The 16,507-nt window shown below is 40.4% G+C and overlaps 1 protein-coding gene across 1 annotated transcript in view; it reads right to left on the bottom strand.

The window, feature by feature from the left end:
• The window catches only part of FBN1 (fibrillin 1), a 268,138-nt gene that overhangs the window by 60,199 nt on the left and 191,432 nt on the right, over positions 1-16,507 (bottom strand). The window contains exons 36-44 of the mRNA XM_010839558.1: positions 14,959-15,084; positions 13,027-13,149; positions 11,235-11,357; positions 10,772-10,936; positions 8,074-8,142; positions 7,853-7,978; positions 6,511-6,633; positions 5,630-5,788; positions 2,270-2,341 (exon numbers count right to left, since the gene is read on the bottom strand). Of these exons, the coding sequence (XP_010837860.1) occupies positions 2,270-2,341; positions 5,630-5,788; positions 6,511-6,633; positions 7,853-7,978; positions 8,074-8,142; positions 10,772-10,936; positions 11,235-11,357; positions 13,027-13,149; positions 14,959-15,084 (1,086 nt within the window). The remainder of the gene's footprint in view (positions 1-2,269; positions 2,342-5,629; positions 5,789-6,510; positions 6,634-7,852; positions 7,979-8,073; positions 8,143-10,771; positions 10,937-11,234; positions 11,358-13,026; positions 13,150-14,958; positions 15,085-16,507) is intronic.

Below are 16,507 nucleotides of genomic sequence, written 5' to 3'. Positions count from 1 at the left end.
ACAAAACCATTATTGAAGGACTTGCTATCCCAGAGGGCCCCTCTACCAGTCCTGTGCAGTTTCACAAAACAGTTCAGAAGCTGGGAGGGGATACAAAGTTTTGGTCTTTCCAATCCATTAAGTTTCTGATACTATTGTTGAGATACTTTTCTTTCCATGCCAGAGTCAGGAGCCTCTGCCAGGTACTTTGCCCAAGTTGTAACATGGCCATTGACTTTCGTGGAACCCACAAGAGCTGCTGCATTTTCAGAAGAATCATACCCAAAGGCAATCTGCTTTGAAGGAGAAAGTTCACAGGCCACAGATTTATGTTAGACCTTTTTCTAAAGGGCTTGATTTTGTTTTAGGACAAATTGATCTCTTTAATGAAAAAAAAAATAGCTTAGAATATCAAAGGGTATATTTCTATTTTGAATATAAGTAATTATGCTTTAGATTTTGCACACATTTGTCATGTATGTTGTTAAAAAGTGAGGCAAAGATATCACAACTATGTATCATCAGCAAGAAACAAAAAAAAATTTTCAGACATTCTTGAACTATGTACGGGTTAAAACATGAAGTGTTATGTTCACATTCATTTGTTTTAAATATAAGTGATGTATTATCAATTAACAATAACAGGCTGGGTCAAATTTCTAGCCATTGTTAGGCACAACATAGCAAAAGCACATATTAAAAATTATATTTTCTTTTCCTGTCTGGATTCCATTTGAACTTCAACTTGGAAAAGTTTATACTTAAAGACAAGATTAATAAACTTGCTATAGTTTTAACCCCACACGAATGAGTTCTATATGCCAACAATCTTCAGACCTTTCAAAAGGAGAGTAGAAAGCTTAAATAAAACAAAGTTTCTCAGTCATCTAAATATTTTGTCATGCTGGAATTTGCTAACAATAAGTATACTGCTAACTATCACATTTCCAGTTTTCAAGAGCTAGAGGCAAAGCAAGCTGTGAGTCAGGACTGGGTTCTGATCCCAGTTCTGTTATTAATTAGCCAAGTGACCTCGGCTGAGTCCCCTTCCCTGTCTGGGCCTCTGTCCCCTCAACTGTAAGGCAAGGCGTTTGGCCTAAGGATGCCTGGGGCCTTTCCAGCTTTATTAGTGGATGCTCTTAATGCTGTTTTGAGTCTTTGCCTGCTGCCAACATTGGAGGGTAGGCCTTGCTGGGGTACACGCCTGGTTCGTCCATGGAGAACCACTACTATTAAAGACCACTTATCTTCGGATCAGAGAGTCTAGGGAGATGAAAAGATCTGTTTTGGGAAGGGGAAAAACAAAGCAGCTGGGGCCAGGTGTTTCATGCCAATGTCATTTAGCAGGTTTTCCTTCCAAACCATGAAGTTTCTTTGGATGTTGACTAGGTTGCGGAGCCATATGGATTTGGCACAAAGAGAGCCCGGCTGATTGCTGGACCAGACCCTTGTTTTCTTAAACAAGGTCACTGGAAAGGCTGATGTGGATTTCAGTTTACTTATTAGCAATAAGGTGGAACAGACCAAATGGTGATGTTTGCTACTAGACACAATTGCTCAGAATTCAGAGGGGCATCTGAGGATCCGTATAAATCACATTGGGGAAAAACTCGGAGAATGCAATGGCTTTCCATCTATTTTTATGTTATTTGGTTTTAAACCACAAAGGCCTTGCTTCTACTGGCTGAACACTGTGCAGTATTTCTGAATCTCACATAAGCATCTTGAGCACTGCAGTGGTCTCTGCTCCAGTTACCAGACAGGGCCTCCGATTGGAAAGACTTTTATATTTCACATCTAAAAATCCCAAAGCAGATGACCTGTGGAGATTCCCCATGAGATAAAACTGCTCCACCAAAAGGGCTTTATATGAACAACCCACACATAAGGATTGGTATGAACAGTCATATTAAACTCTTGTCTTAGTCAGACGGAAGGACTGGGAATTATAGTCAAATCAAACGTCAACTGGCTTTACTCCCAGAATCTCTCTTTTTGTTGATGCCTAGGGTTGGTTTAACGAAGCTTGATTGTGATTTTGTGAAAAGCTTTCCAGTCCCCTTAATCATGACCAACAAATGCTGCTGCCAATTAGGTGGAGCTACACAGGGTGTCTGCACAATTTGTTTCAAACGAAGAATCAAAATTTCAATAAAGGTAAATGGCACTGTCTAATGCTTTTTCCTTCTAAGAAACAAAAAAAGCAAATTTGAGAAAATAACAGCGTGTACTTCCTTTTCTTAACACAAAGGCAGAGACAAAAAGCTGCAATAATGGCATTGTAACTCACCGACAGGTAAACCGGTATAGATGTCGATGACAAAGCCTGGCCGTTGACTTCCACAGAGTGTAGCAAATTCATCTGCAGTGATTGAGCAAAGGTGGGGTAAGCGGGGTGGGAATAGCGTAGGCGAAGAACAATAATGAGCTGAACAAAATTACTTGGAAAACATTCTTAAAAGATATTTACCTGTATTTGGAAGAATTTAAAATAAATTGGCCTTTGTAAAAAAAAAAAAAAATTGAGAATTTCTACAGATGGTGTAACCTTGTCCCTAAGAAAAATGATGAAGGAAAAGTGACCTCATGTTGACGTAATATTGAGGCTGAAGCAGAGGTCTCTATATCAAATGCACTCATTTGTATGAGCTTGCCTGAGGGAATTTGGGTTTCTATTGGGATGCTGTTCAGCTCTGAAACCTGGGACTGGTCTGAGTGCCTCTTTCCACTCTGTATTAAGGAATCTAGGATTTAACGAATGTGTACAAAAGCCATTTCCTTGGCAGACTGGGGATAACAATAGCAAATGTAGCTAAATTCTTGATTTCAGGTCTGTTAATGACTCATTCATGTCAAACAACCAACTGAACCTCATTACTCTAATTTTTGGAGCTGGATTATTATTTTTGCTGCAGTTCTTTTGTTTACTCCCTCTCCCTCCCCTGACCCTTTGTCCTTTTCCCCCTGACATGAATTTTCATCAAACGTGTTAATTAAGGATGCACTAAATGTCATCTGTGGTTCCCTTTAACTCTGAGATTCTGTAATTCTTGATCATGAGTATAACTGATATGGCATGGTATCAATTTAAGCTCAAGATGGCCACTCCCTTATGGGTAAACCTACTGAAAATTAGTAAAAGGTTTCTGGAAGTATTTTAAACAAAACATAGCATGTTCTTTTCCTAGTGCTTTCTTTCCTTAATCTATGAGTGTTCACGTCCAACAAGTGTCACACCAGCTCCACTGACCATCCAAACTTCAGGGACTCCTAAAATGTGTGCAGACTGCATAGCTAATGAAAAGCCATGATTGGATTTGGCCAATATTCAACGTGAAGATGAACTCTTGCATTTTATATTAAGAGTATGCAGATACCTAGAACTCAGACAGATATTTCTGAAAGTAAACGACAGTTGTTATCAGAGATCTCCATAGTGGTCTGAAAGGGAACGTATGTACAATGGTGCATCAAGATAAAAAACAAAAATACTAGGATATCTATCTTTGTAAAATCCAATTTAAAAACTAATTTTATGTACATTTTATAATAAAACAGTTTATGAAAATATAAATGCATTTCTTAATATAATAAAAAAACAAATATACAGAGACACATGTACATATACTTTTACTTGTAAATACACACACATCAAGTGTGGGTAACCGTCAGGTTTTTTAATGACAGCTATGTATATATAATCTTGGGAAAGATTGAAGGCAGGAGGAGATGGGGACAACAGAGGACAAGAGGGTTGGATGGCATCACCAATTCAGTGGACACGAGTTTGAGCAAGCTCTGGGAGATGGTGAAGGACAGGGAAGCCTGGCGTGCTGCAGTCCATGGGGTCTCAGAGTCGGACATGACCGTGCAACTGACAACACTAACAATGGATAATAAAAGATTTGAAGGCCAACGGTCAGGATCGGGGTCAGCAAATATTTTCTTAAAAAAGCTAAAAAGTACATATTTTAGGTTTTGGAAACTGTGCAGTCTTTGTTAAAATTACTCAAATATTTCACGAAAGCAACCATAGATAATATGTAAATAAATTAGTGGGGCCATATTCTCATAAAATTTTATTTACTAAAATTTGAAGTTCATAAAATTTTCAGATGTCAAAATTACTTTTAGCTTGCGGGCCATACAGAAATAGGAGGCAGGCTGGATTTGGCCCATAGGCTCTTGTTTGCCAAACCCAGGTCTAACAACATCTTGCAGAGTGGAAACAACTTGTAATTCTAAGTGATAGCTATTACATTATTTCTGGAGGAAGCAGTGGATGAAATGGTACATTTTACTAAAAAAGAATCTTCTGTTTTTTCGCATTGTCAGTTAGCACCAGAGAATAGATTGGGTATTTTACATATCGCTGTGAGGAATGGAGTAGATACTACACAATTCTCAGATCAGTACTTTGCATGGTAGTTTGTTCACTCTAAATCATAAAGATGGTGGCCCAGTGGCTAAGACTCTGCACTCGCAGTGTAGGGGCCCTGGGTTCGATCCCAGGGAACTAGATTCCATATGCCACAACTAAGACTTGGCACAGGCAAATTAATTAATTAATTTTTTAAAATCATAAAGATGATCTAGATCATCATTAGTAAATGACACCATCATGATATATATCATCTCCCATATAAGAACACTGCACCAAAGTTTTTGCTTCATTTACTCTTAGAATATGAATTTGGCTCTTTCCTTTTTCAAATAGATAACATTATATAGATTTTTCTGTATGAGGATATAAGAAGAAATTTCTGTATATCAAGGAGTTGTGCTTTTCTTTTTTAATTTGGCTGCGCTGGGTCTTAGCTGCAGTACACAGGATCTTCCATCTTTGCTGGGGGTCTGGGCTCTTTAGTTAGAGCATGCACTCTTAGTTGTGGCATGTGGGGTCTACTAATAGGGCCCTGGCCAGGGATGGAACCTGGGCCCCCTGCATTTGGAGTGTAGAGTCTTAGCCACTGGACCACAGGGAGGTCCCTGAGTCGTGCTTCTCTTTAGTTCTGAGTTTGCTCTGTGGTCATTGAGACTGTTAGACTCGATCATCTCTCTCTTCCTATAAGCTCTAGAAGGTGTAGCGCCCAAGCTGTTGCTCATCACTGGCAAGTGTGCAGGCCTTCCCAGCTTGGATCTTGTGTATTAATTACCCTTGCTTTGAGTTTCTTATGCATGCTTTCCATTTGCATTAGGCCTTCTTATTTTACATATGCATCTTTGTGGGCCATCTTGAATTCTTTTTGGAACAAGATTAGTTATGAATAAGTAAAATTGATGGTAATAAGTAAGTAAACAATATAGGAATATGGTTTATTTGTCAAACTGCTTTGCCCACTGTTTCCAGACTTTAAGTTATATGGCAAACTCCCTAACAATAACAACTTCTATATTTTTGTGATATGCTGAGTCTACAGGCTGGTAAAAGAACTTGTGTAATGAACTGGAAAATATATTTTATGACTCAATTTTCGGCTGAAAGGACCAGATCAACTGTGAATTTCAACATTTGCCTTTGTGAGCTAATCTTTTTTTATGAAGATGGACAATGCACCCTTTTTCTCCCCCTGGCTGAGACTCATTTCTCCAACAATTCACGGGGAAGGTACCAAGTTATCTTTCTGGTAATGGCGAAACTAAAACCCACCTGTGCTTGGAATGGGGCACTGTTCACAGGGCTTGTTCCAGGCCCGGCCAATGTTGTAGGAACAACAGCACATCTTCTTGGTCATGTTGAACAACAGTTCTCCATCGCAGGTCTGGTTGTCAGCATAATAGTTCCTGTAGCACAGACTCCTCCTCATATCTAGAGGAGAGGAGGAAGGCAGGGACTGGTGATGCTCTGGGGAAATCCTGATAGGGAGATTCTAACAGAGATGCTCAAGGAAGGAGTCTCTTTTGAACTGTATTGTAACTTGACTTTGATAAGAGCAGTAAAAGCTGGCTCTCAACCTTCCATCTACCTCTGCTGCCACAAGGAAAAGGACTTTAAGAAATATCGGGTTGGCCCAAATGTTTGTTCGGGTTTTTCTAAAACATCTTACTAAAAACCCAAACGAAATTTTGGGCCAACCTAATATATTCCCTGGTGTTTTGTGCCACGGAACTGAGTCATTATGTAGCTGTGGCCTTAATAAACTTTACATGACTCTCCACCCAGTCTCCTAGTAACAATTCTCCACTGCTCTTGGCAGTGATTCTCTCATTTCCGACTCATGATGTTTTAATACTGTAGGTCAGTGCTGTAAATATCATTGTATAAAGATACACCCAGAGTCAAACAAAAGAAGTACTATTAAACCTTTGTTTGGGATTTTCCAACGTTACATTTTAAAGAAAACTCCCAACCACCCACACGAGGTGTTGAGAAAAGACCAAACTTATGGTTTACAGGGGAGGAGGCAAAGGGTAGCAACACTCGCTCTGATGAGTAACATAACACTGAGGATGAATTGCTGGGCTTAGAGGCTCTTTTTCTCTTTGCAGATGAGGACCGAACATGCTTTATAAAGAAAAGCTGGGACTTACCCATGCAATTATTCCCCCCATTCACTTGCATGTAGTCTGGAGGGCAGATACAGGTGTAGTTGCCAACAGTGTTGTAACATGTCCCTGGACCACAGATTCCGGGAGTTTCACATTCATTCACATCTATAATCCAAAAAGAAAGTGGTATGTGAATACAGAAATTTCACTCTTTAGAATGGTCTGGGACTCAGGGGTCAATATACATGTTGATAGTGGAAGAAAACATCCTCAGGGCACTTTGCAATCTGGATAAGAAATGTGGATGTTTCGTTCATCAGTGTCCTTAGCCTGTGCTGATGTGTGCATTGCCAGGAAAAGAGTTTTAGAAAAGGAAAATGTACCTTCTGATGTGAGTTCTTAATAAATGAGTGTACAACATCCTCAAACACATGCAGCGATGGAAATGTGGAGAAATGATAATTCTTAAATATCTTTCAGAAAGACAACTATGTCCTTCATATGCTCACAGAATCTCAGGAAGGATTTGATATAACCTGAAGCCATCAAACACTGGCTTCATGAATGTGCAATGGTAAGACAGCACAGAAGATAAGCCTGCAGAAGTAGGTATATCAAGCATCCTTCCCCATTTTCAAACACAGGTGTTGATTCTAATTTATGTTAACTCTATGGATCTTAAGCTGTGTTGTATACATTGTGATGTTCAACTACTACTCAACAAGGTTGTCACTGGTGAGGTCACCTATTAAGCCTTTTGGAAAACCAGAGGAATATTTCTCCTCCAGGACATAAGAAGGTCTCTTCCCTAATCAGTGTGTAACTCCTATATACATATGAAAAGCATTTCCCCACACTAGTCAGTGGTCCACATGCTCTGAAAGCTAACAGTAGTCAATAATCTCCATCTTTTCAGTAACACAGGAGGAACAGGAGTCATCACTTACACCATACAACCAAAGGAGCTGCCTCGGAAGAGAAGCTCATTTAAATGCTGAGTACAAATGATGAGTAGTAAAGGACAAGACGAGGAGCCCAGAATCGCCCAGAATATAGAAGCCACTGAAATGAGACCTGGGCTACTCCAATAAAAATGGCTCTTCTGAAGAGAATGGAAAATTCACTGTAGGCATAAATGGGACTATGGTTCAAGATAACAAACACTCCAATTTTCCCATGAAAAGAGGGAGATTTAGGGTATGCTGAACATATCACATCACTAATATGAGTGCAAGCTGCCACATCTGTGGCATAGTTACCTGGCCATGCTGGCATTTAGACATTTTGCTAGCGTCTCAGTTTTCCTGGTGCCTAACTGTACGCTGGTTTTTGAGGTCAGTTCTCAATATCTGAAAGAACTTATCATTCTAAAAGGGCCATTTACCATCACACACTCGGGTATCTTCATTCAGGTAGTAGCCCGTTGGACAGCGGCACTGGAAGCTGCCGAAGGTATTGATACATTTCCCGCCTTGGCACAACCCTGGAAGCTCCTGGCACTCATCAATATCTATCAAGATGAAAACAGCAGCATGTCTTTAGCACTGTAAATCAACTCAAGGAAGTTCCAAGGGGCACACTTGAAGATAAAGGAAACAGAATTACCTTCCAATATAACGGTGATAGGGTTGGGTCGAAAACCTTCTCCTCCAGGACAAAGAATTTTGTACTCAGCTACGGAAGCAAACAAACAAACAAAAATCAGATTGAGTTCTCTGAAATCTAAAATTTCTTTAGAAATAGTATCCTCAAGAGAAATACAGACATCACCTGAAAATATTCATTTACAGGAATTTTTGGCGGTTACCCCACCCAACTGAAGCAAGTTGGCATCTATACAGACATCACCTGAAAATATTCATTTACAGGAATTTTTGGCGGTTACCCCACCCAACTGAAGCAAGTGGGCATCTTTGTATATACTTGTGCTTTCTAATGGCTTTTTCTACATGTGCCAAACATAAGGCTCCCGGCCTCAGTCTGTGAACCTTCCACCTACTCTCTGGTCTTATGTTCTTATGAGCTATTTTATTCTTTATCTCTACTGTTCTTTCTTTTAAAGATTTTTCTTTCCATTTTTATTTTATAACAAACTCCTCCATTTTTATGTTTTGTTCAGTCTTACTTCCTGGGAATCATAGCTTCCCTTACATACTGCTCACCAGTTTATTTCCAAAACCTTTTCCAAACAGAGCCTTAGGAAAAGCTGTTCTTTCTTGAATGCGATGTTACCTCTCCTCTCCTTAATGACTAGAGGGCTTTCTTGCCCCGCCATTTCTGCTGATGGCAACACTGATTCCCCTGGTTTCCAAAACCAGCTTTTTACAGGGTCCTTTGATTTCCTCCAGTAATTCTCTCATCCAAGTATTTCACTCAAAAACATTTCTTTCAGCACCACATACCAGTGTGATCCATACAGGAACACATGGATAAGAATGACCCTCATCTGCTATAGCATTCTGATAAGCATCTATACAAATCAGTTCTTTCATAATCGTCATGGTCTTTCCAAATCTGATAATCCTCCTTGTGGTTTTCTGAAATTATATGTATATATGCATAAATGTATATATGCATAGATCTCAGTTCTAGCTCTGATCCAGTTTGAGGTAGGGTAGACTTCTAATGCTTAGCTTATCATTCTTATTTAGTAGAACTGATCCCCCTGCCCCCATCCTGCCACACACACCTAAACATCTTGGTTTAATTCTTTCAGCATCAATGAAATTATTAATAACTATCCTCCTCTTTTATTTTTTATTTTTATTTTATTTTATTTTTCTCTCCTCCTCTTTCTGTGATCGTCCATTCTTTTTAAGTCTCCTCTTTCATGTCACTCCCTTCCTTCAAGCCCCAATTAAAAAATGTACCAAGTTATCACCAGGCACTGCCAATCAGAACTGACTTCTGTTTCTGAAGAAAGGAGAGAAAGGGGTGCCTGCTAAGCATTCGTTTCTGTGCTGAGTGCTTTACAGGAATGACTTCATTTAATCCTATGAGGCATCTTATTAATGAAGAAATAGCTTGCTTACTCCAAAGTTACATGCATGGCAAGTGACAGAGTGCTAACTGGAAACAGGAACATTCTTTCTTCCACTCATGACACTGAGTCTGCTCTTCTTTCTTCTCTTATTGAGGTCTACACTGAATAACAGCTTTCATGTTTAGGTAGTATTTTGCTAAACTGTATGCTCCCGGAAAGCAGGAACTAGCAATTAGACTAGAATTATCCATCCAATTATCCATGAATTATCACCTTTGCACACACAAAGTATATCTTCTAGGTACTCAACAAATTACCTTAGAGAAACTGAGTAAGTGACCCTTCAACAAGGAAAGAATCAATACCTATCTCAATATACCTGATAAGCAGCAGCCACTGACTTTTGCCCTGGAAGCTGTATCTGACTCTGAGTTATAATACAGCATCCATTTAGAAAAATGGAAAGCTGTTTGTTTTTCAAAGACTAATTATTTACATCCTTAAAACACGTTCTAAACCTTTCTTTTAAGTCTTACCATAAGACTGGAACAATCTTCCACTTTATATTTGCTTAACTAATGGCTTCTTTTTCACCCAGGGAAACCCACTCTGTCCTAGAGCTTCTAGAACCAGCCAACAGATGACAAGAGGAGAGATCAATGTGTCAAAATATGACATAAGTAACCTAGTCTGGAAAACCTTCTTTAAAATAATGCTATCTTCTTTATCAGAGAAGGCAATGGCACCCCACTCCAGTACTCCTGCCTGGAAAATCCCATGGACAGAGAAGCCTGGAAGGCTGCAGTCCATGGGGTTGCTGAGGGTCAGACACGACTGAGCGACTTGACTTTCACTTTTCACTTTCATCCATTGGAGAAGGAAATGGCAACCCACTCCAGTGTTCTTGCCTGGAGAATCCCAGGGATGGGGGAGCCTGGTGGGCTGCCGTCTCAGGGGTCACACAGAGTCGGACACGACTGAAGCGACTTAGCATAGCATAGCATAGCAACCTAGTCTGGAAAACCTTCTTTAAAATAACGCTATCTTCTTTACACTCAGAAATGAGATGTTACCTGTCCCACCTGACCTTCGAGTGCAAGCCAACTGGGGAGGCATTCTGACTCCCACGTTGGGAGTGGGATTCCTCAGCAGGGCTGAAATGAATGATCTCCACCCCTCAACCCCCACTCCCTCCACCAGCTGAAGAATACAGACCAGTAGCAGCTCCGTCTCTCTGTGGCTTCTATCCTCTGGAGCTAGGCAGGAGAACTGGACAGAGCTGGACTAACAATAATAATGAGTAGGAGGATGTCCACTTACATGTGTTCACAGGCGGGCACAGCTCACAAGGAGTGCCCCAGGCTTTACCCAGAGAGCAGCAGCAGGAAGCCTTGGACACTCCAACCCCAATTTCATTGCTGCAGGCTGTATCTCCATTGTCTCCCCGAGGACGGATATCCAAATAGCAGTTTCCAGAGCGGGTATCTATTTACCACATGCAAACAAAAGAAGTGTCAGGCAAATGCTTTCTACGTCAGGGTTGAAAATTTAAACCTACTTCTGAAACTGTTTAAAAACCATAATTTAAACTAAAAAGTGCCGCAACACAGACACTGGGAATTGACCTAGAGAAAAGGACCTGAAAATATAAACCAGATTCAGGAAATATTTACATTTCGTTGTGTTATTTTATTACTTTTTTCAGAAGTTGAGAATGCAGTGTTCCATGTTGCCTTAGAAATAACCAACAATGTGTTTCTCTGAAAAGTGTTTAAGATCTTACCGACACAGCCAACTCGAGTTGGATTCAGCTCAAAATCGGGTGGACAGTCACAGGTATAGCTGCCTGGAGTATTGACACAGTTCCCACTGATGCACGTGGTTGGATCCAGGCATTCATTAACGTCTAGAACCGAACACCGAGGGCCAGAGTTATTACCTGAGCCAGTGTGGGGCAGGCATCACTGTAAAACGGTAGCACCAAAATCTCGGGCTCCCAACTCGAATTTTTAAAGAGTTTCCAGTTATAATTGCCCCTAGAAATATAGTCTTCCACTTCTGAAACAAAATCCCTCAGGAAGGAAATATGTCATAGTCTTTGGTCTCTTTCCCCTGGAACACATTTAACATTCAAATTTGTCATCAGGAGAAAATATAACTTTGGAACGAGGGAAAATATTCCAGTGAAGGTAACTGAAAACAAAACACTACTGTGACCTCAGGTCAACCAAAAATTCAGACACAGGTTTTAAGGAAATATATTTAATATGTGCAGCTTGTTATTTTATCAAATGAGAGCAAGATGTCTCAGGGAAGCGGCCGGAGCAGGCGACTTCTGCGGCTTCCCCCGCTGGGCGGACTGGCCTCGCTGTAGCTGAGCGCAAGCGCAGACTGCACGCACGAAACTTAGCATGTTCCTTCAGCCCTACTAAGAGTCTCTCGCCCGTTACTGATGCTGGGCTGAATATTTCCCTTTCAGTTTCTATCCCAAAAACGGAATTCCAGATATTTAGGACATGGGTTTTGGCAAATGCCATCCCTGTGTAATCCTTTTGTCTATTTTGAACACTTGCGAAATATTCAAAACCAGACAAGCTGATTCAGAGAGAGGAGATAGGGGACTGAGGATGATCCCTTCCCCTCTGCTCCTCTTGCTCGGACCTGGTAACACTTGGGCAGGGCAGACTAAGAGCAATCAGGGTGGGGAGAGGGAATGATGCTGGTGGTGATGTGAGACACGGGGGAGAAGCATGGCCGTGGAGAGGAGACTCGCTGCAGTATGCTAGAGACTGACTTTGTGTCATAATAGTTTTTAGGAAAACCAAGAAAAGAAGGGGTGCCTGGGGAAGAATACTGTGATCCAGAGCAATTTCAGGGAGGTGGTGATGGTGGTCATAATTGGAGAGCCACTGAGTCATGGCTTGTTTAGGTAGCTGGAAAAACTGGGGTTTTCTTGAAATCCTGATCCCATACAGAATGGACTCTGTTTCCTTAGTATCATTGAATGGAAGGAGGATGAAGACCTGAAAATGGCTCTCAAAGTTTTAACTCAGTGCCGAAGTGAACCGAGGGACAGTCATCTACAGAATGCCTTCTACGGCTTTTCTAGCTTCTTCCTTAAATTCCTGGAGGGTTCTTTGCTCCACAAGAAAATGATCTACACACTAGAAGTGGGTGGCTGACTGTTACAGACCACATTCTCTGGTAACACTCTGAAGTGAGTGTCTCAGCAGAGAAGTTCAAGATGAAATCCATGATCCCAGGGCATAGCCTGCAAAAGGAAACTCTCCGAAAATGTGTCCAAGAAGAAAAGGAACTACAGGAACATGCCTCTGTAGCCACAAACTTGTATCTTAGGCTACTGACTGCACTTTGAGCTCTCCTCAACTTTTTCCTCTGCACCCTCACATCTAATCAGTGCCAGGTCTGAAGAAACTTATTCTGTGGTTCCTAATGCTTCTCCCTGCTTTTCTTTTGCAACTCCATGAAAAACCTTGTATGGTTCCCGCAAGACACCAGCAGCTGGGTCCCCTGGGACGCCTGAGAGCAGATCTCGGTGCGAATGGAAGCCTTACCTGTGCAGTTCCCACCACTTCTGTCCAGTTCATAGCCGATCTCACATTCACAACGGAAGAGGCCAGGGAGGTTGTGGCAAGTTCCAAAAACACAGATGTTCGGAAGAGAGCACTCATCGATATCTTGGGGAACAATGGAAAGGGGGAGCAATTAAACTATTGTTCTTGCCAAAGAAGCTACCTAATGTTATAAGGCAAGTGATGTTATTGTTAAGAAAATGAACACTATCTGACATCAATCTAGGTCCTTCTCCTAGAGGCTTTCAGATGATCTGTCATCTGTTAGGAAGTCTCCTAGGTGAGAACTTCCCTTTTCTCAGCCCCTACTACATGCCAAGCAGAGGGCTAGGCATTTCACATATACGTTAGCCAATTTACGGTGTTTTATGTGGGTCCACATCACTTTTGTAAAGGAAGAACCAAATGAGGCCACTTAAGACTAAATTCTTTGGTTGCTCTCATCTATATATTCTTGTTTTTGTTGTGAGTTAAAATTTTAAGAACCCCAAAGTCTCTGTGGTAACTCTTATCATCAGTTTATATAGCCCTCTGTGTCCCTAGTACTATGGTGTGTGTTTGCAACTGCTGATGGAGATCTAAAAACTGCAGACGCATTTTCCAGGCTTGTCCCTGCCTCACGTTAACATTCTGCTTGTGCACCCAGGCACATTTTCAGCCTTGAGACTGGCTTTTAATAGCCATGAGCATTCTGCCAATGATGATTTATATTAAGAACAAACAAACAAACAAAACCTTCCCTTATAGCATTAAGGGAAGCAAAACTTTCACTGTGCCTATTTCTGTTCCCAGAGGTGGCACAGCACCTATTTTCCTTGGATGTTTGCAGTACGAAAAGTAAACAAGGCATTAGGCACACGATCAAGAGCATAATTAGTTTCTTGCCTCAGAGGAATTTTTTTATCAAACTCTGCCTACTTCATATAAACTGTGTGAAGAACACCCAATGGTTTCATAACAAAGAAAAGTATTTACGTAGAACTATATGAGGGAATCAGTATACATGTCATAGCTAAAGATTAATTTTTGAGTTAATGTCCTAGTAACAGGCAACAACTATTAGTTGAGACATTAATCAGGGTCTTGTTTAAACTCTACTGTCAATCGTTATCATGTGTTTATTTCTACTGAAATCTTTTCAATTTACTGTGGTCACTAATTCTTCTCAATGAGGGATGATAATGTGCTTAGATTTGACAAGCGTGGGTAAAAGAGAAGAATCTTGTGTTTCCTAGTGGGAGCCATCCTTAGCCAGCAGGTTCTCAGGACTCTTCCTGTCTGACCAGCACTTCTTAGAAAGACAGAGCCTTATGCTGAGAGATGTTGTGACATACGGTATTATCCCTAGGGACCCCTTACTGAATGGATTTGCAAAAGACTGTTCCATGTTATATGTATTAGATATTTAGAGACCATCTGAGACATACCCAGGATATTATTCTATCGACAAGACCATTCAGTTTGCTGGTATTTTAAAACCTTTATTTCTAGAAACCAAACCATAGCAGAGATTAAAAACTGTGTTCCCATATTTAAAAAGAATCCTTCTCTATTAGGGTACCAGCACTTTGAGCTCTTTCCCCCAGCAATGGGGATGAATATGTTACATTGAGTTGGTTATCCTCATCCTCCCTATGACTAAATGGGTGTGCTCTTGCAAAACACCTGGCCAAAGTTGGATGTGAAGAAGCTTAGGGCCAAGAAGCTGAGATTTTTCTCTGCACAAAAAGAAGTGGTCTGGCTGGACACCCAATCTCTATACAAACTGAACTGACACATTAGATGGGAAGCCAAAACACACCTTGGTGTAAAAATCAAAAAAAAAAAACAGACAAATAAAAACCACCAGGAACGTTTAAATAACCTAATCTCATCCGGCCCTGCAAAGCCCACAGCAGCATCCCCATCAGTTACCTTCACAGGCTTTCCCATCAGCACTGGGCACAAAGCCCATGTCACATTCACAGCGGTATCCTCCTGGGGCGTTAAGGCACTGGCCGTTGCCACACAGGTTTAGATTCTCAGAGCACTCATCAAGATCTATAGCCAGAAAGAAACACAAGTTACTCTTCTTAGGAGCTTTCTGATTGCTCAGGTCTGAGAACTTTTATACTTGTGAACTTCCAGAAGGTACTAGTGTTATCATAATTTCTACTTGAAACATTGAAACTCACTTTTCTCTTTTGAATGCCAGTATTAAATATATAGTGAACATGGGGTTCAGAGACAGAATCCTGAATGCTAGGTTATCTCTAATGATGTAAAGTGGGTAATAAGTTAAAGGGATCATTCACATTCAGGCTTCTGCAAGCAGGATAATCAACGTGAGGATATATCCATGTCAGGAAATAACATATCATGGTTTGTGCCTGATTCTCAAAATCCAGGCTCAAATCAGATGGGCAGCAAAGGACCTAGAATAGCAGCTATTAAGGAGACCAAAAAGTCCTATCTACTTAATATCTTCTGAGTTTTGCTAATAATCACAGTCATTAAACATCAGACACACAAACAATACATGCCTGGTACATGAAACTTGGAGTATTTTCTAGAAAGCGATGGGAGGTTTGTGATGACAAAACTTTACTGGGTTAAGCAAAAACAATTTCAAATACGATGAAACTTTTAGTGAGTTAAAACAAAATCCAGGCAAATCACTTACTGGGCCTCAGCCATTTTTATGTTTAAATGACTTCTTGTGAGCAGAGTGCTCAGGGTAAATTAATGCTTCAGGTCATATAAGCAGCTATGCTACCTAATGGCCAACGAGAAATACTCCTCAGTATCTTATTTAATGCCTGTGCCTTGACTTTAAAAAATGCTGTCTGTATACATATGGTCATGATAAGTGTATCATCTCTTTATACAATGCTTCTAATCATATATATTTAAATATATGTGACAGTCCACATTAATTCTATGATGATGCATTAGCACTGAGAAGAAGATGTCATTAATATGTTGTAAAACTGGAAGTGAATGAATTCCTTTCAAAGCAGTTATGAAGTTCTTACTTATACCAATGTGGAATGATCACCGTGATGGCTAGAGGGAAAAAAAATATATGCTGATGATCTGCTCCAGAACATCTTATTTCTTTTCTTCACATAGGTTCCTGCATCAAGTTCACTCTTGGATTCAGTATTGAAAACAAGTCAGTAGTGACACACAGGCACAAAAATATCAAGGCTAAGGTTTACAAAAGGTAGCATGATTTGTTTTAAACTCATGACATCATTACATACAATGACACATATATCAACTATCTATCTGTATATATCTATGTAAATATATATTTAGTTTCTGAGGTCTCCCTGATTGATTCAGCTACAAATTTCCATTCCACAGGAATGTCATTTCAAATAACTATTTTCTCTTCCAAATTGTCTATAAATGACCCAGCCTTCAAAAAACAAATGATGGTCTGTCTTAGGGACATGGAGCACCTTGCTTTTCTGACTGC

The sequence above is a fragment of the Bison bison genome, unplaced genomic scaffold (genome assembly GCF_000754665.1).
Source record: "Bison bison bison isolate TAMUID 2011002044 unplaced genomic scaffold, Bison_UMD1.0 scf7180017864118, whole genome shotgun sequence".
Classification (NCBI taxonomy): Eukaryota; Metazoa; Chordata; class Mammalia; order Artiodactyla; family Bovidae; genus Bison; species Bison bison.
The sequence above is the reverse complement of the archived record's forward strand: the minus strand, read 5'-3'. Positions and strand labels throughout refer to the sequence as shown.